The sequence below is a fragment of the Mauremys reevesii genome, linkage group 6, assembly GCF_016161935.1.
Source record: "Mauremys reevesii isolate NIE-2019 linkage group 6, ASM1616193v1, whole genome shotgun sequence".
In the NCBI taxonomy this organism is placed as follows: Eukaryota; Metazoa; Chordata; order Testudines; family Geoemydidae; genus Mauremys; species Mauremys reevesii.
In genome coordinates this window covers 35,259,847-35,282,323 of record NC_052628.1, presented here as the reverse complement: position 1 = coordinate 35,282,323, position 22,477 = coordinate 35,259,847, and the positions used below count along the sequence as shown (strand labels likewise).

Genomic DNA, 22,477 nt, shown 5'->3' with positions numbered 1-22,477 from the left:
GCTTTTTATTTTAAGCAGAATAACACTTCTTTGGCAAGTGGGGGAGGGCTGACAGACGATGTGTGCTTTTGTGCAGACATTACTGTTGTGCCGTAATCCCAGCTCAGGTGAGGGGGATGTGTGTGTGTGTGTGTGCGTGCGTGCGCGCACAGAAGGCCTTCATGCCTTGTTCATTAGTAGCAGCTGGATTTCAAATAGCCCCCATTCTTCCATTGCTAAAGAATGCCTCCCATCTAAAACTGTTATTTATGAATGGCAAATCCCTCCTGAAACTTATTTAGCAAGTCCTGGCAATAAATCAATCAATCTGTGTCCATGCCATTTTTTGAAATGTTGGCTCTATTTGATATACAGTGTATGGCCCATGTCATTTTTGGAGATGTAGGGAAAATCTGCTGTGCCAATGAGAGAGGCAACGTTTGCCCTTAAGCAATGAAGTATGTCAGGAAATGTGTCAGAACCTAGACAGCATCACAGTTCAATGTATTGTCTTGTGTGACACTATCCAGCATAAATACAAGTTTTCCTGTGATTATGAACTGGATAGATTTTTAATTAAATAAAACCACACTGGTTTCTACATCGTGCTGTTAATTAGCAGCCCTTAAAGAGGCCACCAGAGCACCACTTTGCCCTATTTAGGCATTGCTTTGCTGGCCAGCATTGTCCATCAGTGAGAGGCACAATGTCTCTTGGCATGTCACAGCACCTCAGGGAAGCGTGTAACACTCCTTATGGTGTGCTTTCCCCCATGGCTAGTCAGCCCTGCTGACTACTGGTAGGGGAATTAGCCCATGCCCCTATTCCTCTCCACTTTTAGTGTATCTTGCATCCCAGGTGCTGTTAGCAGAGAGCTAAAGGAAGTGGTGGAGAGGGACTTGCAACTGGCCCTTCCATTAATAGAGTTGGGGGCGGAACAGAGAATGTGCCTATCTTGTGCACACGTGCAATGGGCAGCCACAATCTGACCTTAAATGAAATGTATACAAGCCTTCTGCACTAAACTGGATATGCCCTTTGCCTACAGAGGCAGCTGAAGGGAGCTGTTCACGCTCAAGCCCCTTCTGCCAGTCAGTTATCCTTGGCTACTTCAGGTAAAGAGGAGCCCGAGATTTTTTTTTGGAGGTTGCTTCTTTGAGAGCCAACCCCAGACCTAATTAACTGACAAGATCTGTTGAGCCAATGAGCTTTGTAAAAGGGCGAAAGGGGCTGTGGCCTAGATTTTTAAAGGTATGCAGGCATTGCTGCACTCAGTCGATGGGGTTGAGGCGCCTAAGGGTATGTCTACACAGCGATAAAATACCTCAGACCTGGGTCAACTGCCTCAGGCTCGAGGCGCTCAGGCTGTGCATTGCATTGCAGCCATTCTGGAGGGAGAGTCTCAGAGCCCGGGCTCCAGCCTGAACCTGAACCTCTACAGTGCAGTTGTATAGCTCCACAGCCCGAGCCCCATGTGCCCGAGTCAGCTGACCCAGGCTCTGAGACTCGGTGCCATGGGTTTTTTTATCACAGTGTAGATACACCCTAAATCACTGTTGAAAAATGAGACAGTCTCCCAAATCAGTTAGGTGTTGCAACACTGAGTGCAGCAATGCCTAAACACCAGGCCCTGCATCTTTTTGTGCTTCTTCATGATGATTCACAAAGGTTTTTCATTTAAAAAAAAAAAAAGAGGCAGGACAAGTTACAAGCTGGCCAGTACTCCTCTGGGTGGACATCAATGTATTGTGAGGGGCCCCAGTTGCTAGGTCTCACTTGCTTCTAAGTGGCACTTGGGCAGAGTTTAGTGATGCATTCTGGCTTTAGGTCCCTAGGGGACACACCTCTTGTCTGTGCCCTTCCTTGGTACATGGGAGGCTGCAATCCAGCCACCTAAACCCTGAAACCAGTGCCTCGGACCTCCTAAGCCTCTCAGATCACTTGCATATGCTTCCCAAGAGCATAGGCGGCAGGTTTGTATAATTTTTGGTGGGGCCCAAAATGGTGGTCCCCCCCCCCCCCCCCGCTCCTGCCCTGTAAGTTGATATAAAATGAAGCTACAACGCGTCAGTGCCACAAGATTACAAGGGTCAATTAAAAGTGGAAAGTCAGAAGCAGCACTTGCCTACTTCAATATACAGTATTATATTTTGTTGCACCTGCTGTGATGAAGTGGGAATGTTCTTAATATTTTCTCTGAATACTGTGTAGGTGCCTCAGTTTCCCCTGCAAGATGCCAACTGAAGGTGTTGGGGACAAAGAGATCAGGTGGCCTCCCTGTCCGGAAGAGACACAGAGGCCAGAGGGAGTGTCAGTTTGGAGCTGGCTGGGGAAATGGGGAGAGACCCAGAACTTGGTTCTGGGCTCCCCACCCCCCAAGATGGACCTGACAGAGGGGTTCTGTTTTCTGTACCAACAAGCTCTGTTTAAACTGTGTTCCCGTCATCTAATAAACCTTCTGTTTTACTGTCTGGCTGAGAGTCACATCTGACTGCGGAGTTGGGGTGAAGGGACCTCTGGTTGCCCCAGGACCAGCCTGGGCACACTCTCTGCGGAAAGCGCACGGTGTGGAAGGGCATGCTGAATGCTCCGAGGTCAGACCCAGGAAGGTGTAAGCTTCTTGCCCTGGAGACAGTATGCTCCAAGAGAGGAGGCTCCCCCAGAGTCCTGACTGGCTTTGTATGGAGTTGTTCCAAAGCATCACAGCATCCCCTTCCACACCGTGCACTTCCCAGAAGTCCGCACAGGCACTGACACTCCCTCCTCCGGCCTTTATCTCTTTTCCAGGCATTAGGAGGCCACCCGATCTCTCTGTTCTCCAACACCTTCAGTTGGCATCTTGCAGGGGAAACTGATTTGGGAGAAATGAAGTAAAAGCTGCCCAAACCGAGCTTGAGCACTCCTGAATTTTGAGGTGTTCAAATCTGGAAGGCAGGTGCTGGGGGTGGGAGAGGGCTGTGGGCTCCATGGGGGAGCATGGCAGCAACTGTCTGGAGCTGCAGGGAGCCAGACACGCTGGTCTGAGTGGCACAGTAAGCGGTTTGGGGGTTGGAGAAGAGGTAGGGGGTTCCGGGGGGCAGTCAAGGGACAAGGAGCAGGGGGGTTGGATGGGGCAGAGGTTCGGAGGGGCAGTCAGGGGACAGGCAGCAATTGGATAGGCATGGGAGTCCAGGAGGTTTATCAGGGGACAGGTAGGAGGGTCCTGGGGGGAAGTTGGGTGGGGTCTCAGGAGGGGGCAGTTGGGGACAAGGAGAAGGGAGGCTTAGATAGGGGCTGAGGTCCCAAGGGGCAGGGTCTCGGGAGGGGGTAATCCGGGGACAAGGACAGTGGTGCTTAGATAGGGGGTGGGGGTCCTGGGGGGCAGTTGGGGCAGGGGTCTGGGGAGGGGGCAATCAGAGGCCAGGGGCTGGGATTCAAAGGGCTCTGGGCTGCTGGCAGCCACGGGGAGCCCAGAGCCCTTTAAATCCCAGCCGCGGCTGGAGTCAGAGGGCTCTGGGCTGCCTGCAACCGCGGGGAGCACAGAGCCCTCTGACTCCTGGCTGCGGCTGGGATTTAAAGGGCTCTGGACTCCCCGCAGCAGCAGGCAGCCCAGAGCCCTCTGATTCCCGGCCGCCGGCTGGGATTTAAAAGGCTCTGGGTTCGCGGCGGCTGCCGGCAGCCCAGAGCAGGGGAGAAACCTAGCTCCAAATATTGCTGGAGCAGAGCCCCTGACTGTGAATATTCCTGGGGCTAAAGCCCCAGGAGCCCATATAAGTTGGCGCCCATGCCCAAGAGGCCTGCTGAGGCTCTGGTCACACTGGGTGTGGTAGGAGAGGCAGGAACACAGGCTTAGTTGAGGAATTTCTTAACCAGAAACACTTTACTCATGCAAGCACTCAAGAGTTACAGAGCTTTTAAAACAACAGAAGTCCTGCAATGCACCCTCCCATGTCTGAGCTCACCCCCACCCATCCGCCGCCATCTGTGAAGCCAAATTTTGCCTGTGTTCCAGGCAGGGGCGGCTCTAGGCACCAGCAAAACAAGCTGGTGCCTAGGGCGGCCAAATCTAGGGGGGCGGCAGGCTGGTCCGGCGGACCTGCCGCAGTCATGCCTGCGGGAGGTCCACCAGAGCCCCGGGACGACTGGACCTGCCGCAGGCATGACTGCGGAGGGGGCGCTCGTCCGGCGGCTCGGCTGGACCTCCCGCAGGCATGACTGCGGCAGCTCAAGCGGAGCCGCCGCGTCCGCGAACCGTCCGCAGCCGCGGGGGGTACAGCCGAGCCACGCGGGACCAACGGACCCTCCGCAGTCATGCCCGCAGGAGGTCCGCTGCTCCCGCGGCTCCGGGGCGCCTCCCACGCATGACTGCTTGGGGCGGCCAAAACGCTAGAGCCGCCCCTGGTTCCAGGTAGAGCAGAATCCTGCCTGCCTTTCCATGTGGGGTGCTGGCATTTAGCTGAATATGCCCTTTGCCTATGGAGGCAGCTGAAGGAAGCTGTTCATGCTCAAAACCCTGCAGAGACCAGAACCCTGCTCTTGAATACAGTCCTATCTCCTTTTGCCATGTGTCCAGGCTGAAAAGCGGCAGCTCCACTATCCACACAGGCACTCCTGTGTAGAAAATCCCTGGTTTCCTGGGACAATCAAAGTTGATGGCCTGAGCTTGGTCTGTGATGGTTTCTCAATCATAATCCTTCAAAAAGGCGTTGAACACCTTTCCTGGGCAGGGTAGCTGTTTAGAATACATCATAATAGCCTTGCCTTGGGAAAGGTTGGGCACGTGTCCAGTACATAGTACACAATGGAATTCCTAGTACAAAATGGAGATGGAGTACACAATTTGCTAGATATATCCCCCGCTGTCACAGAGGTGCCTGAGGTTTTAATATTAGAAATCCAGGTGGTTTTTTTAAAATCTTGTTTCCTGAAAGACTCGCTGAATGACCAGATAACTGGTGTGATTATGGCAGCAGAGGCTCCATACAGTTACACTTGATTATACGTTATGAGGCAGTAAATGAGAGCACGAAAGATTTGCCTTGCTTCGTGCTTTTTAAAGTATAAGGTACACAGTCACTGAAGCACACTGCTGCTATTGTTACAGGTTTAGTTCTAATGGAGCTTCTTGTACTTGTAATACATGACCCATAAACATTTTATCACTGTCTTAAGAAAAGTGTAGTAAAGGTGGATTCCCATATTATTTGGTTTTGAGAAATAACTAAAGTGACATTTGCCTGAAATTAAGAAGGCGTCGAATAAGTCTGAGCTGTACAGAATAATTTCAATTAATTGTACACTAGAGAACGCTTTTGCATGCAGGCATTTTACAGGCTATATTCCTGCAGTGAGATAACACTGGTTTAATAAGGCATGATTGCAACAAGGGTTAAAATAGCTTGGCGGCCAGCACAAAAAAATGATTTTATGGGACCATATTAGAGAGCATGAGAAATTAATAACATCAGGCTACTCCAGAGCTCTCAAAGCAGTGCCAGGAAGTAAAAAATAGCTAAGGCTCTAGGATTATTCTGATTGGATTGTAGACTTTCCAGCAGAGCAAATGAATCATGGTAAACCTTTGATTTCAAACATTCAGACAATGAAAGTGGTCGTTTCTGGGACTGTCTTGCAATTTAAATGTATACGTGAAAGTGATCTAATAATAGCAATGGCTACTCCCCTTGCTGGGATTTTCTGGGAATAATTACACCACAGCAGGATTAAAGGTATAATTTCTGCTTCTTTCCACATAAAACCTGGGGATGTGATAGTCTCAATTACCATACAGAATTTGCCTTGGTGTTTCAAAATCTAATAGACATTGCAAAAAAAAAAGCAACACAATTTATGCAAATATCTGTGTCTGTGCCTCTTTATAGTAGGGTATAATTCAGGAACATAGGAATTGTCTCACTGCATCAATCCAGCTAGTCCAGTGTCCTGTGTCTGACCAGACATTTCAGAGGCTGGTGTGAGAAAGCCCTGAGTAGGCAGCTGAAGGCTAAGCTGCCTCCGGTGAGGGTTACACTCTAAACCCTAACATCTGGAAATTGGTTTAAATCCTGAAACATGAGATTTTTATCTCCCTTCCAATATGCTTTGTTAGCACTAGCTAGCATAACTGGATATGCTTGTTAGTCTAATAAATGTTCAATACCTCTTTAAACCTTACTGAGCTTGTGCCCTCAGCAACATCCTGTGACAATGAATTCCACAGTGTAATGATATGTTGTGTGAAACAAGTATTTTGTTTTAGCTGTGTTGAAATTGTCACCTTTCAGTTTCATTGACTGTCCTCCTGTTCTTAAGCTCTGAGACAGGAAGAACAGGAGCTCCATGCATTGTTTTATACACTATCATGTCCCCTGTTGTTCATCTGCTTTCTAAGGTAAACAAGCCCTTTCTTTTCAATCACTCACCATGAGTGAGTTTTTCCAACCATTCTTGTTGCCTTCTCTGAATGCCTTTAATTGTGCAATAGCCTTTCTGAGCTCAGGTGACCAACACTGCACACGGTATTACAGATGTGAGCATCTTCAGTGGTAAATGTGCAGGATGAGCCCACGCAGTCAATTCAGCCAACAGGATAGCAGGGAGTTCAGATAACAGTACATCTGCTGTGGTCTCTGCCTGTTGGTTAGTAGGCACACGAGTACTGATCACAACTGGGTGTTATGCTACAGCTCTGGCAGCAGCCCAGCCTTGATGCTCCTCCATGGTACACAGGGAATATGGAGGGTGTGCACAGGCTCTACAAATTCTGCTTTCCCAACCCCATGACTTCCACTGCACCTGGCAAGCAGTATGACCACAGAGGAATGGGAAGCATTTTGCTCATAAAACAGCCAAATCTCCAGTCCTACAAAACAGCGACATAGAATTGGAAGGGACCTCGAGAGTCATCTTGTTCAGTCCCCTGCACTCATGGCAGGATCAAGTATTATCTAGACCATCCCTGACAAGTGTTTGTCTAACCTGCTCTTAAAAATCTCCAGTGATGGAGATTCCACAACCTCTCTAGGCAACCTCCCTATCCATAAAGCTACACTACAAAACTATCCATGGTAAAGTGCTGCTTCTGCTGCATGATGATCGGCTTCCGGCACCAAACAGAACACAGTCACGATAAAAAATTACATTAGCATCAGCGCTCTTTACCAGTAAGATTATTAAAGCTGAAAGCAGCTAAGAAACCTAATTTACTGTTCACTGAAGTGGTTTGTTTACTTTTTGCCTTTCACTCCACTTGGGCACTAGAACTTGACCAATTTATGATAAACATCAAGGGCTGTAAACACATTTTTTTTCCCACAAAACCTACATTGTGGGCCTAACCTTTGACAATGTCCCTTTTCTAAATGTTAATAACAGAGGGTGTTGCCCATTACTCCTGCTGATACATGCCTTTCTAGAGAGACTATTAAACTTGCACGATGTAGGGGCATGTTTTCATTGCTATTTAATAGCAGGTTCTATGAAATTACCAGCACTTGTGTCTGTCTCAGGTGTCCTTAAACTCTGGGACTTCTGCTTGGTTGCTTTTTCTGCCTCCTGCCCTGGATCTCTGCCAGTTGAGTGCCTGCAGCTGGGTCACTGCGCTGGTTTTCTGTACGATGGCTGCTGGTAGGTGCCTGAAGTTCATTACTCCAGATGGGCTGTTTGCAAGGAGGAAGCGTGGGTGGTGATGAAACATGTTTCTCTTGCAGGGTGGCTGGCTTGCTTTCCTTTTGGGTGCGTAGTGTTTTGTAAATGGCTAAAATCAAAACTAAATTCAGTTACAAACAGGGTTTGAACTAAATTATTCAAAAAAGTAAAGTGCATTTTAGTGTTACCAGCTAAGAATGAAGCCTTGTGCTACTGGTTAACTGGCTAGAGCACTGTTTTATGGTACTTGATACTATGGGTTTACTATGCCTCAAAAGTCCAAAGGTTTGGGTTGGGTGCTTAGCTAATGCCCTGAACCCTTTTAAGTCCCTGCAACCATCCCTGTCAACCTCCTTCAGCAGCGGATGTTTTCTGTTTCCAGGACCTAACTCCCAATAGCTGACAATATCTTTGCGCAAAGGCCCCCCCCCAACACACTCTCACACAGCAAGCAGAAGTCAGGGAAGACCCTACCCTAAAGCAACAAACATGTTTTGAGGGGATGGTTGAGCTGATGCCTACAATGCCTTCCCTCCACCATCAACAGACGTTTTTCAGGGCTTTCCATGGCCTTCCACTGGCAGCAGACAGATTCCTACAGCTGTCTTCTGGGCTTTGGGAATTTCCTTTAGTGGCTGCCAGGGCCGGCTCCAGGCACCAGCCAACCAAGCATGTGCTTAGGGCGGCACTTTGGGGCGGGATGACGCTCTTTTTTTTTTTTTTTGGTTTGTCGGGGGCAGCGCTGTAGGGGTTTTTTTGGTTTGTTTCGGCGGTGCGGTGTCGGGGGGCGGGGCTTCAGGCAGGGCGGCGCTCGGAGGGGGTGGGGGCTTGGCACGGTGCTCAGGCGGGCAGGGGCTTTGGGCAGCGCTCAGCGCTGGGGTGGCAGGGTGCTTGGTGCGGCGCTCAGGCAGCGGGGGCTGGGGTTGGTGTGGCGCGGTGCTTGGGGAGCGGAGCTTCAGGCAGCTCGGCGCGGGGCGGGCTGGGGGTGGGTGTGGCGCGGTGCTTGGGGGAGCGGAGCTTCAGGCAGCACGGCGCTGGGCGGGCAGGGGTTGGTGTGGCGTGGCGCTTGGGAGAGCGTGGCTTCGGGCGGTGTGGTGCTCGGGGGTGGGGCTTCGAGCAGTGCGGTGTCGGGGGGCGGGGCTTCAGGCAGGGCGGCGCTCGGGGGGGTGGGGGCTTGGCACGGTCCGCAGTGGGGCGGGGCTGTGGGCAGCCCAGCGCTGGGGGCAGGGGCTTGGTGCGGCGCTCAGAGGGGGGGTGGTGTGGCGCGGTGCTTGGGGGAGCGGAGCTTCAGGCAGCACGGGGCTGGGGGTTGGTGTGGCGTGGCGCTTGGGAGAGCGGGGCTTTGGCCGGCGTGCTGCTCAGGTGGGTGGGGCTTCGAGCAGTGCGGTGCTGGGGGGGCGGGGGCTTGGCGCGGCGCTCGGGGGGGCGGGGGCTTGGCGTGGTGCTCGGAGGTAGGGCAGAAGTTTGTGCGGCACTCGGGGGGTGGGGGCTTCAGGCGACGCTTCGTTGGGTGGGTGGGTGGGTGGGGGCTTGCGTGGCACTCAGGGGCGGGGCTTCGGGCGGCGTGGTGCTCGGGGGGGGCGGGGAATACGGCGGGGCGCCACTCTTCCTTTTCGCTTGGGGCGGCAAAAAAGTTAGAGCCGGCCCTGGCGGCCTCATAGACTTAGTGGAGGCCACAGACGCACGACATAGAAATGTGATGGCAGTGGGACCTGCAGAAACGCTGCCAACACAGATAAAATTAACAGCTGGGTTGCTGGGGGGGAGGGAATCTAAACTGAAGCTGTCCTGAACTTCAAACAAAATGTGCTTGCTCCAATCTGGATGTTATTTGGCCCAAACTGGTTCTCTCATTGCTAAGCAAGGGCTCCAAAACCAATTTATTTTGGCATAAGACAAAAGTCAACACTAGTCTTAAATCATTGTCTCACCTAGAAACCTTTTAAAGACCTGAGTAATAGCAAGGTATTTATATAAAAAAATAAAATAAATATATGGAGATATATCTATCTCATAGAACTAGAAGGGACCCTGAAAGGTCATTGAGTCCAGCTTCCTGCCTGCACTAGCAGGACCAAATACTGATTTGTGGGAGAGCCTTACGGGGCCCTCTTAAGGACTGAGCTCACAATGCTGGATTTAGCAGGCCAATGCTCAAACCACTGAGCTTACCACCTCATTACTCGCCCCGCTCCACCAGAAGGTTGAAACTGAGAGGGGACTACAGAGGGCTCCAAAGCAGTAACTTCTCCAACCACCACCTCCGTTGAGACTCAGCAGCTCCAGCAGGGCTCTGCTCATTTAGACTATTTGTTATGTAATTAATGGTTTGGACCATAGCGGCCACCTCCCAAATTAAAGGGACATATAAGTAGGATGTAGCCCAGGGCAGTGGACTTAGAATCGCTACAGGGAGGCACCTGTGGTGTTGCTTTCCTCTAGGTCTGGGGCTGGGACCCAGTGGAGAGGGAGGGCTCATAAGGCCTGAAGCTGAGATGTGGGTAGAAACCAATAGATTCCTGACTTAAGTGTAGGAATCAGACACCTCTACTGCCCTTACAGAGAGGCAAAGGTCTGATGGTCAGGTGTGCTAACTGCTAGACCACCTGGCCCTCTGAGCACCCTATCACACCATACTGCCCCAACCAGTAGAGGTGCTCAGGCTGGAACTCTTGCACTATAAATAGAAGGAAACAGCTGACAATGCATCCTCTGTGATGACCATTTGACCCTTGGAATTGCTTACTACCTTTCTGGCCACCATGTAAGCTCCATCTTTTATCCATGGACAATTTACAAGGATGTTTGAAGGTACTGTTCAATAGCTCTTCATTTGCAATGTATTGTCTAGGAGATGGTCCAAAGAGCCTGCCTTTTTGTGCCCAGACCAAAATGGCTTAGAACACAAAGTAAAAAAAAAAACAGGATTAGTTAAAAATCCAGATCCTAGTTTATGGGTTGATGATGGAGCTAGAGGTCTGGTTTTAGACACACTCTGTAATATAGAAATAATACATTTACTGTTGTGAAAGGGAGAAATAAAATGATCCACAGAAGCTTGGCATTCCAGAATACAATACTGTAATTCGAGGAAAACTAGTTGTCCTCTGTACATATCGTCTGATGTAATTACCTTCCAATTCTTTCTGGGACCTCTTATGTGCCATCATTAAATTTAAATCCCCGGTATGTAAAGGGTACAGTCTTGTGCTGGCGGCTAAAAACAAATCAAATAGCTGGCTGTACTCATGGGTCAGTACATGTATAGCGAATCTCTCTGGAACCATTAACAGGATGGTGGAGTGGCAGCACACTAGTGGTGGTGAGTGAATCGCTCTTTTATCCTGTGTGCTTCTGCAGCGGAACTGCTCCGTTCTAGCTTCATTAATAATTAATACAGAGGGGACATGGTGCTCAGCTCGCATTGTCTTTTGTGACAATGAAAAGAATGTTTTTAGATCTTCATAACCTACTTTATTCCAGCGCTCTTGAAAGGGTGATTAGAGTTGTCTGCTTTAGATAACAGGCACAGTTTAAAACACTGAGACTGAGACCAGCCAAGGTGAAGTGAAGGTTCCCCAAGTTTAAGTAAAAAATACACTGTAGGCAGCATGAACCTGAGCTGCAATATGGTGTAATGCTTGGAACAGGGATCACTGTGCCGGGAGTCTCTACCTGGCTCTGCCACAGATGCTGAGGCTTTGTTAATTAATGTTTGTAAAGCACTTTGAAATCCTTGGTGGAAACACTCTATATTGATGCAAGTTATTCGCATCAGAAACAGCTTGAAGGAAACAATTAAGACGGGCCATTCTCGGAGGGACATGGCCTCAGATCAGCAACTAGCCAGTAAAGGGCTCTAGGAAGCTTGGTGATCAAGAAAGTGAAGTGCAGTGACATCTTAAAAACCGAAGGCTCAGGCACAAGGAGCGAGACAGCAAGCTGTGTGTGAGGCTGAGCAGCAGGCTAGAGGAAGCTAGCTGTGGAGGGAAGGTCAGGTAGGACGTAGTCTGAGAGATGAGGGAGAAAGAGGCTAACACTGAGGTGGTATTAGCGGGGAGCCCCCAGCATTAAGATCTAGGTGGGGCAGCAAAGAAGCAGGAGACATAAGGCAGCTGCTACAACAGGAAGGCAGATGAACCATGCAGAGGTGCCCCCTTGTGAGACCAAAGACAACACAACTGAACTCTGCCCAGTGAGACCTCAGCTCAGCACTTAATTACCATTCAAGAGAAGGAAGAACTGGGAAGGGCAGACCAGCCACAATGCACCCGGTGATGGGGTTGGTTACAGTATTATTAACACTAACCCTTTGGAGAGTTGAGCCATAACCATCTTTCCAATGAGAGCTGGTTAAAACATTTTGGACTTAACTTTTTTCATCAAAACCAAAATGTTTCAGGGAAATATACTGGTTTTGATGAAAATTTTGTCAGGAAAGTTTCTCAGGTCCAAAAATGGGATGAGGGAAAGAGAGAGTGACACACCACTGCAGACCAGCCAATGGTCTAGTGGTTATGGCACTCACCTGGGATGTATTCAGAGCAGAGATGTGAACCTGGGTCTCCCAGGAGAATGGCCCAATCACTGGGCTATTTATTATCTATTCAGAGGAAAGGGTTATGCAATCTTTCATTTTGTATCCACAATACCCAAGAGACGTGCTTAAGGCCCTGTCTGCAGTGGCAAGTTTCTGCACAGTAAAGCAGTTTTGAGCACTGTAACTCCTGAGGTGTACACACTGCCAAGCCACTTAGTGTGCAGAAACTGCGCAGTTGTAGCACTTTACAAACACCACCCCGACGAGAGGCGTACAGCTTTCTGTACTGGGGCTACACCGCTGCGGTGCCAGTGTAGACACCATGGCAATTGCAGCGCTGCGATTGGCCTCCAGGAGGTGTCCCACAATGCCTTTTCTCACCTCTCTGGTCATCGGTTTGAACTCTACTGCCCTGTCCTTGGGTGAGCAACCGTCATCCCCACCCCGTAAATTCCTTTGCAAATTTGAAAGTCCCCTTCCTGTTTGCTCTGTGATGCGTGCAGTGGTCTCAGCACATCTGTCCAGATGGCCATGCCTGCTCCATGCACCAGGCGATCCCCCACTTGGAGCAGTGTCGAGCTGCTGGACCTCATCAGCATGTGGGGAGAGGAGGTTGTCCAGTCCCAGCTGCGCTCCAGCCATAGGAATTATGATACGTAAGGACAGATTTCATGATGCATGACAGAATGGGGCCATGACTGGGACACACTGCAGTGCAGGGTCAAAGTGAAGGAGCTGCAGAATGCCTACCACAAGGCACAGGAGACAAACCGCTCCTCCAGTGCTGCACCCACGAGCTGCTGGTTCTACAAAGAGCTGGATGCGATACTCAGCGGCGACCCCATCTCCACTGCAAAGGCCACTGTGGATACTTTGGTGGCTCGTGAAGCCAGGAAGAGGAAATGTTGGACAAGGAGGGGGAGGGGGACCCAGAGGCAGAGGATGACTCGGATGCATGGGGGACCCCAGAGGAGGCTAGCCAGTCACAACAGTTGGATCTTCACGAAGTGCAAACAGGAGAGGAGGCCCCTGGTAAGTGGATCTGATTTTGGGAATCGCTGAAGAGCGTTGTTGGGGGCAATTCACTGCTGCAGGATCTTTGGCAGCACTGCTTTGTTTCTTGCCCCATTAACGGTAATTTTCCTGCGCCTCAGTGCCATCACCGAGTGGAGGGAGGAGGGGGTACCGCAGGCTTGGAGAAGACCCTTCCTTGATTCCCTGCTCACCCTCAGCAGCGAGGTGTCTTCCATAATGATCACAGCCTGTGGAGTGTGGGGGGACAGGAATGATTATCAGGCGCCACCCCCTATAGTGCTAGGTCTCCCCAAGAGCCACATGCCCAGTGTACAGCAGGGTCTGGGCAGAGTGATTTACCCTGGGGGGTCTTGTGGCTCATGTGTGCTTGCCTGGAGTCAGCCAGTTAGTGACAGGTGTGTGAGTACTGGCTGTGTTTTAAAGCACTGAATCAGTGTTGTCTATGTTGCAAATAATACTGCTTCTGTTAAGTGTTGCATTTAAACTTCACAGAGATGACCTTGGAAGTCCAACCTCCTTCTTTGTTATCAGCAGTTGAATGGCTGCGCAGAATTAGAAAGCGGCCAAGAAGAACTAAGAAGGATTTTCTGCGTGATGTCATGATGCACTCTGCAGCCGAGAAACAGGAATTGAAGGAGTGGCGGGACGGCAAGAAGAGGGACCGAAAGGAATACGCGGCACACCAGAATGAAGCCGCGCAGAAGCTCTTAAAGGTTATGGAGCACCAAGCAGACAGGTGCCAGGTGATCCTACCTCTTCAAACCAGGCTGCTCTATGCCCACCCTTCCCTGCAGCCATTGTTGCAAAACTTTTCCCCATGCTGCAGGGGAAAAGACACCGCCAACACTGCCAACACACTGTTATCAACCTCCTGGCTCCAGTCTATACTTGCAGCATTCCACTCCGCCCCCTGTGGACTCCCACTACCCATTATATGCAAAACCCATCCCCCTGCAGTTTGGCCCTGCTGAAGTACAGTACCCACTGCATTGTACTTCAAAGGAGAAGGCTGGATATGATTCCTGGATAAACACAAATCTTTAGCTGTCCTGGGATCTTCCCTTCCCCATCGCCCTCCCTGTTGATGTTTTTTGTTTGCTTGTTTGACTCTCTCCTCTGGTTGTTGTTTTTTAATAAAATAATTGTCTTGGTTTGAAAGCAATCTTTATTCTATTAACTGAAAGAAAAAAAGAGCCCTGCAAAGCAATATACAATTATGTTAAACCCCCTTATTGCATTATGTGCACCAATGACCTCCTAGCATTACAAGCACTGCAATCCCAAGCATAGCAACAAATATTAGTGGATTTCAGCTTCAAATTGCTACCTCAAGGCCTCCCTGATCCTTATGGCCCTGCATTGTGCCCCTCTGTGACGGGTCTGGCACCCCAGCACCCCCTTGTGGCAGGGGCGGGCTGGGGGCCTAGCGCCGCGCCACTCACTTGTCCTTCGGTCTGCCCCTGGTAGCCGGCGTATTACGGCCTACCAGCCAGAATCCATAAACCCCCCCTTCGGGGTGGGGTAGCACGGCCTAGCGGCCAGAGTCCATAACCACCCCCTCCTCGGAGCGGGGTAGCACGGCCTAGCGGCCAGAGTCCATAACCACCCCCTTCGGGGCGGGGTAGCACGGCCTAGCGGCCAGAGTCCATAAACACCCCCTTCGGGGTGGGGTAGCACGGCCTAGCGGCCAGAGTCCATAAACACCCCCTTCGGGGCGGGGTAGCACGGCCTAGCGGCCAGGGTCCAACAACCCCCTCCTCGGAGCGGGGTAGCACGGCCTAGCGGCCGGAGTCCATAACCACCCCCTTCGGGGCGGGGTAGCACGGCCTAGCGGCCAGAGTCCATAGACCCCCCCCCTCGGAGCGGGGTATTAAGGGGTGGGGTAGGGGGACTCGGGCCCGCCCTCTCCACCGAGCCCCGACCCAGGGCCCTGATTGTGGCAAGCTCTCCTTGCTGCCAGCTCGGCGGGGATCTGCCCGCAACACGCCGAGCGGTACTGCAGCTTTAAGGCTGTCAGTCCCGACAATCCCCCTGGGTCACTTCCTACCCTGTCTAGCCGGACGTCTGCGTTGTGGGAGCGGTTCCCCCGTAGGTCCCTCACGGCCGGCGTCCCTCCCCGGGGTCTCCGGGGCGGCCTCTGCTCGGCTGACGCCCCGGTCCAGGCTCATGGGCTCTCCTTCTGCAGGAGCTGACGGTCTGCGTCCTTCTCCCCCGGTGGCCAGCCCAGACTGAGCAGACCTGCAGGCTTTAATACCGGTCTGCCAGTTGGAGCATGCCCAGCAGAGCTTCCTGGGCGTGGCTTCCTCTGCTAGCAAAGAAGGGTTAACCCCCGCTGTACCAGTGCGGGGCTGTCCCGCCCCGTCACACCCTTTAATAGCCCTGGTCTCTGGCTCTTCAAACTCAGCCTCCAGGTGCTGAACCTCTGCGATCCAGCCCTAAGTGAAGCTTTCACCCTCCCCTTCACAAATATTATGAAGCATACAGCACACGGCTGTAAGCATAGGAATATTGTCATCGGCCAGGTCCAGCTTCCCATAGAGGCAGCACCAACGGGCTTTTAAATGGCCAAAAGTGTTGTATCGGGAAACAGAGACGAGACAAGGCTGCAGTGAGGCGTCCTGGTATAGTCCCAGACCGCTGCTTTTATTCTCTTTCTTACAGACTGGTTCTCAGCATTACATGATTGACATCACACAGGTTACTTATTACTATATGATTGATACACCTGTTTACTTCATTCTGATTGGTAAAGGCTGGTTCTCATCACTGGCTTCACCGGGCCATTGTCTAGTGACTAATGATAGCATAGCAGAAAGTGCATACTATACTGTTCTAATGAACGGTTCAATGCAGATACAGTGTGGCTTGCCAGCACTTGTACCTACATCTCACCCTTTTTTGTTTTGTTAACATGACTAATACTTACGAGGGGGCCCTGGGTTAGTCCACGGACAGCCCTTAATGAAGAGAGAAACAAATGAGGGAACACACTGAATGCCGCAGCAAAATAGCACAAGTAAGAGTACAGTGAGTCCCCCAAAGGTGACAAGCTGATGCAACCACCCAATGTTAGGAAGCCATGAGGAGAGCCAATCCCACCATCCTGAGAAGGGGTCTGGATTGTATCTGATTTGATCTGTTAAATTTTTAATTATCTTGAGTTGATTTTCAACTGAATGATGATGATCAGAAATATTAAAGCAACACATATCATTAACCTTTTCACATCCATAATGATGCAGCATAAGTAAATAATCTATAGCCGCTCTAATACATGTTCAGCCTGCCGTGATAAAACTTTGACCTGCCCCCAAGTTATGGCAGTGTTAGGTGTGCCACACTTTCGGGCCTTGTCAGTCTTGTCCACCCTATCCGTCAGGGTTAGACTGAAGTCCGGAATGGGATTCTTTAGCCCCTGATGCCAGGCCATCTCTCCACGGCTTCACAAAGCGAGCGGGAACCCATACAGGGCCGGTTTCAGTTGACACTGCTGCGTAGCCCCGGCCCCAGGTGATTAGTGGCACAGGCAGGCTCCACTCTGGTCCTGGCAGCTTGCGATATATCACCTTCGGCGCCGGAAGGGGCTCGGTCTGTCTATAATGGCGCTGGGCTCTAGATAAAAACTGATTATTAAACAAAGTTAAATTCAAATGATTCAGAGTAAACAAGACACGAGCCAGCCATTCTTCCTTATCTGGCAAGGATAGGGGCACTCCTCCTTTTTGTTTTTGTTTAGTAAGGGCCTTCTTTAGGGTGCGGTTAGCCCACTCAACAATGGCCTGACCCCGGGAATTATAAGGAATGCCGAATTTGTGGAGAATGCCCCACCGGGCACAAAATGCAGCCATGGCGGAGGAACAGTAAGCAGGGCCATTGTCGGTTTTCAACTCAGCGGGGCTGCCCATTACCGCAAAACTGTGAATCAAGTGATTACAAACATGTTTGGTAGCCTCCCCTTTTTGGGCAGTTACCCAAGTGTAACCAGAAAATGTGTCGATGACAACGTGCAGGTATTTCCAAGGGGAGAAGGGGGAAAAAGGGTAACATCCATCTGCCAAAGTTGATTGGCTCCGAGACCACGGGGATTTACCCCTATGGGAGGACCCTGTGGGTTAAGGGTGCATTGAGGACATTGTTGAACAATACCTCGAGCATCAGAAAGAGGGATCTGAAATTGTTTAGCCAATGCCTTGGCATTTTGATGATGTAGGGCATGACTTTCTATAGGAGTACAAGGGAATGCCCTAAGTTGGGCATCCGCCTGGGCATTGCCTTCTGTCAACATGCCAGGGAAAGGTTGGTGGCTTCTGATATGAGCAATAAAAAACTGATCGGTACGGGAATGAATGAGATGTTGCAATGCTAAAAACAAAGCTAGCAATTTTTTATCTAGCGCTGGTGATACATAGCTACCACTAATATTTGAAACAACATTGGCTACATATAAACTGTCAGTGATAATATTAAACGGTTGCATAGAAAAACGATTAAAGGCTAAAATTACTGCAGCCAGCTCAGCACGCTGGGCGGAGCTTTGGGGTAGGGTAAACAGAGAACACCAGTGGGTAGTAGATGGGTCACGCCAAGAGAGAACCCCACGGTTTGGACTCCCGTCCGTAAATACTGTAAGCACATCTGGCAGCGGGGTTGGGGAGAGTAAATAGCAAAAGTTAAGGGGTAATCGCTGCATCATGCTGAAACGGGGGTCCTTCAAAGTGTGACAGGAGAAGACCCCAGTAAAGGCTGAGCATGCACACTGAACCTCGGGGTTAGTTTCACAAAGAGTTTGCCATAAATGCAAGGGGATCGGAAGTACTATTTCAACGGGATCAATGCCTAAAAGGACCCACGCTCGCTGGCGTCCCTTGGTGATAAGGGAGGCAAGCATGGAGGGAAGGGGAGTAAGGGTATTTGCTGGGGTGTGGGCTAGATAAAGCCATTCAAGGATTCGTACCGTCCCAGCCTCGGGTGCTTGAAAGAGGGCAGCACAAGGCTGGGTCACCCCTTGAAGACAAGCGAGACGTGGAGGCTCGTTATCCACGGCACGATCCACCCAAACCTTAGCGAGAGATTGATTCACCTGTGCAATGGCATCTAGTTGTGTTTTTGTGAGAGAAATTATATTGGAGGGGTGACGCCCCTGCCGAAGAGCATCAAATAATGGACTTAACATATTGGTATCAAGGCGATAATAGGGACGTACCCAATTAATTATGCCGAGGACTTGCTGAAGGGTGACGTAATTAATATTGGTTTTCAAGGCAATTTGCGGGATAATTGGAATGGAGTAGGCGGCCATCATTTTATGTCCCAGATAAAGGAAGGGCTCTATACATTGTACCTTTTCTGGGGCTATCTGAAGGCCGTATTCCTGGAGCATATTTTGCAGGTCAGTTTTCCACGAGGGAGGGAGTTCTGGTCCTGCTATGAGGATATCATCCATATAATGGTAAACCTTAAGCATAGGGTACCGTTTGCGAAAAGGTAAGAGAGACTGATTTACGTAATATTGACAGAGGGTGGGGCTGTTTAGCATACCCTGGGGAAGAACCTTCCAATGGTAGCGTTCTGTTGGCTGACTATTATTCAAAACAGGGATAGTAAAGGCAAAGTACTTTCGATCACGGGGGAGGAGAGGAATAGAGAAAAAACAATCCTTAAGATCGATTACTGCTAACTGATAATCATGTGGTATAACATTCGGATTCGGGGTCCCACATTGAAGGGCTCCCATAGGTTCCATAATTTTGTTTATAGCTCGGAGATCATGTAATAATCTCCAGCGTCCAGATTTTTTCTTAATAACAAAGACCGGAGTATTATATGGGCTAGTAGTAGGTTCAATATGTCCCTCGGTTAACTGTTCCTGAACTAATTCTTTAAGGGCTATTAATTTTCCTGAGGGAGTGGCCATTGTTCAACCCACACTGGGACGTGGGTTTTCCATTCCAGGGGGAGGGCAGTGTGTGAAGAGCATTTACGTGTCATGGCACAACTAGGGAGGCTCCCAGCTGAGACAATAGGTCTCGCCCCCAGAGATTAATGTCAATTGGCAAAATGCACGGACGAATTTTTGCAACCTCTCGCCCCTCCTCACTATCCCATACTGAGAGCCAATTGGTGCTCTGTCGAGAAGATTGCGGGCCTCCCACTCCCCAAACAGAGGGGGAAACTTCGGAAGGCCAGGAAGGGTCCCAATGCTTTTGTGCAATTACTGAAACATCTGCTCCAGTGTCTAGCAGTCCATAGAGCTCCTTACCGTTGATGATATACTTACGGGTCGGTTTGTGGGTTCGGATGTGTTGTAATACTGCAGCAATCTGTGGATGAAAAAGGAGACCTTGCTCCAGATTAACGCGAGTAGAAACAAATCCGCCGGCACGACTCGCTTGGCTGGGTCCGGCCGGCGCTGTGTAAGGTAAGATTAGCAGTTGAGCCCAAGAGTCCCCCGCCTTTAATTTGAGGGGAAGGTGACTCCAAATTTGAACATAGATAATGCCAGTGTAATCAGAATCGATAACTCCGGGCACAATCATAATAGACTGACTACTGGCAGATGAGCGAGGCAAAATTAACCCAAATGTGTCTGGGGGAAGCGGACCAGAAAGCTGCGTAGGCATGAGGAGTACGTCACCAGGGAGAGGGGATTGCATATCTACTGCATTAATAAGATCCAAACCAGCACTGCCTTGTGTGGCTGGTCGAGCAGCTGTGGCAGGCAAAGCTCCCTCCTTTAAACCGGGGCTGGAGGGGGGCCCGGTCGAAAGTTTCCCGAATTATCTGGGGTTGAGGAGCGACATTGATTAGCCCAATGATATCCTTTATTACATTTTGGGCACTTTTTAGAAGGACGGCCCCCGGTGGTGTTAGTTCCTCCCTTATGAGCACCACCTCCTGGGGCCCGGCACTCCTTTTTGAAGTGTCCAGGTCGCTGGCAGTTAAAGCAGTTACCTGTAGGTTTGTTACCTTGATGGATTGCTCCCGCCAACAGTGCCATAGCGTGGGTCTGAGTGCCCACTTCGGCACATGCCTGCAACATGTCAGCGAGTGTGTAATTAGGGCGGTGAATGATAGTTTGGAGAATTTTCCGACAGTCAGCATTGGACTGCTCATACGCTAAGCGTAAAAGGAGTTCCGTCTGAGCGTCCGGATTGTCAATTTGGCGTTGAACAGCCTCCTTGAGGCGATCAACGAAATGATGATAAGGTTCAGTAGCTTGTTGTTTAACATTTGTGAATGATCGAAGGGGCTTGCCAGAGGCTGGAACGCGCCGAAAGGCTCTCTGAATGCACATTGCCGTGCGGTGAAAAGATTCCATGGGCAATATAGATTGTTGCTCCATGGTGGCAAAAGCTCCTGTCCCATATATTTGCTCAGCAGTATTCTGCGCGTTACCGAGTGCTAGGGCTGCCAACCTAAACTCATTATCCCATACCACGTACTGTGCAGGGGAAAGGATCATACGAAATAGATGTTTCCAGTCCTCTGGGATCATAGTATAACTATTAGCGATCCCTTCTATCATACCCTGCACATAAGTGGAATGCAGCCCTGACTCACGTACCGCTTTGTTAAGTTCCCTAAGAATAGAGTACGGGAGGGTGGAGTGCCGAGCTACCACCTCACCTGCCTCATTGGGAGGGTCATAAGACAGGGGAAACATCAAAGGGATTTCTCCCTCCCATTCTTCCAATAAGGGGTCCTGCCCGCTCGCCCGCGCCGCCGCAAGGGCGGCACAGACAGCACCCTGATGAAGGGACTTCTGCCCCAGGGTGTCCACCACTGGTGTAGAAGTTTTTGGTGCTAAAAAAGGGGCTGGTGGGAGCACTCGGGGATAGGCGGGAGGTGCCTCTACCGAGAGCAAGGGAGGTGCGGAGGGGGACGCCTCTTTTCGTAATCTCCCCACCGCAGCTGAACAGTGCTGCCACAACAGAATATGTTGGATCTCGGCTCGAGGTTCCCTAAACAATGCCTCTCCGATCTTTATCCAATCGGAGTGATCTAGGGAGCCTCGGTTCGAGTACCATGGGCACTTATACTCAATCACTCGGAGCAATTCCTCCAAGTGCCGTAACGATACTGCAGTACACCCATCCTGTTTGATAAGCTTCAATAACTCTTTTGCATGATCTTTTTGCTCAATGGATAAATCCCCCCCCATACTCACGAGGGAGCGCGTTGCGCTGTGGTGCACCAAGGCTAAGCCAGCCGATGAGTCGGGGGTCCTGTGTCTGGATCACGTCGGGGTCACCAGATGTTGTATCGGGAAACAGAGACGAGACAAGGCTGCAGTGAGGCGTCCTGGTATAGTCCCAGACCGCTGCTTTTATTCTCTTTCTTACAGACTGGTTCTCAGCATTACATGATTGACATCACACAGGTTACTTATTACTATATGATTGATACACCTGTTTACTTCATTCTGATTGGTAAAGGCTGGTTCTCATCACTGGCTTCACCGGGCCATTGTCTAGTGACTAATGATAGCATAGCAGAAAGTGCATACTATACTGTTCTAATGAACGGTTCAATGCAGATACAGTGTGGCTTGCCAGCACTTGTACCTACACAAAAGCACACCCAGTCACGCTGCACTTGCTCAGCCTGTTGTTGAACTGCTCCTTGCTGCTGTCAAGTTGCCCTGCGTATGGCTTCATAAGCCACTGCATTAAGGGGTAGGCAGGGTCTCTCAGGCTCACAACGGGCATTTCAACTTCCCCTACGGTGATCTTCTGGTCCAGGAAGAAAAGTCCCTGCTTGCAGCTTCTTGAACAGGCCAGTGTTCCAAAAGATGCATGCGTCATGCACCTTTCCGGACCAGCCTGCGTTAATGGCTGTGAAACACCCATGGTGATCCACAAGCGCCTGGAGAACCATTGAGAAATAGCCTTTGTGATTAATGTATTCGGTGCCTAGGTGGTCTGGTGGCAGAATTGGAATATGCGTGTCATCTATCGCCCCTCTGAAGTTAGGGAAGCCCATTTGTGCAAAGCCATCCACAATGTCACGCACGTTGCCAAGCGTCACCTCCATGTTGGTGCACATAACAAAATGAATGTGGCAGGGTGGGGCCAAGGGATTCAATGTGTGGCAGGAGGCTCAGGGCTGGGGCAGAGGGTTGGGGTGAGGGCTCCGGCTGGCGGTGCAGGCTCTGTGAGGGGGAGTCTGGGGATGAGTGGCTCTGGGCTGGGGCAGAGGGTTCGGGTGCAGGGGGAAGGGGGAGTGCTCTGGGCTGGGGCAGAGGGTTGGGGTGCAGGAGGGGGTGAGGGCTCTGGCTAGGGGTGTGGGCTCTGGAGT

The 22,477-nt window shown here is 50.6% G+C and overlaps 1 protein-coding gene across 3 annotated transcripts; it reads right to left on the bottom strand.

Annotated features, from left to right (window-relative positions):
* Positions 1 to 16,295: 16,295 nt before the first annotated feature.
* Positions 16,296 to 21,466, bottom strand: LOC120407513 (endogenous retrovirus group K member 21 Gag polyprotein-like). Of its 3 annotated transcripts, none has more exons than XR_005600082.1 (3): positions 21,348 to 21,466; positions 19,458 to 19,589; positions 16,296 to 16,803 (listed from the first exon to the last, which is right to left on the bottom strand). XR_005600082.1 is itself a non-coding variant. In XM_039543135.1 (3 exons), the coding sequence occupies exons 1-3, from the start codon at positions 20,640 to 20,642 to the stop codon at positions 16,793 to 16,795; spliced, it is 654 nt and encodes a 217-aa protein (XP_039399069.1). In that variant the 5' UTR covers positions 20,643 to 20,651; the 3' UTR covers positions 16,296 to 16,792. The 3 variants fall into 3 exon arrangements, 1 of the variants encoding a protein (XP_039399069.1); XR_005600081.1 differs by having other exon boundaries at positions 19,458 to 19,500; XM_039543135.1 differs by lacking the exon at positions 21,348 to 21,466 and adding an exon at positions 20,132 to 20,651.
* Between the last annotated feature and the right edge of the window lie 1,011 nt (positions 21,467 to 22,477).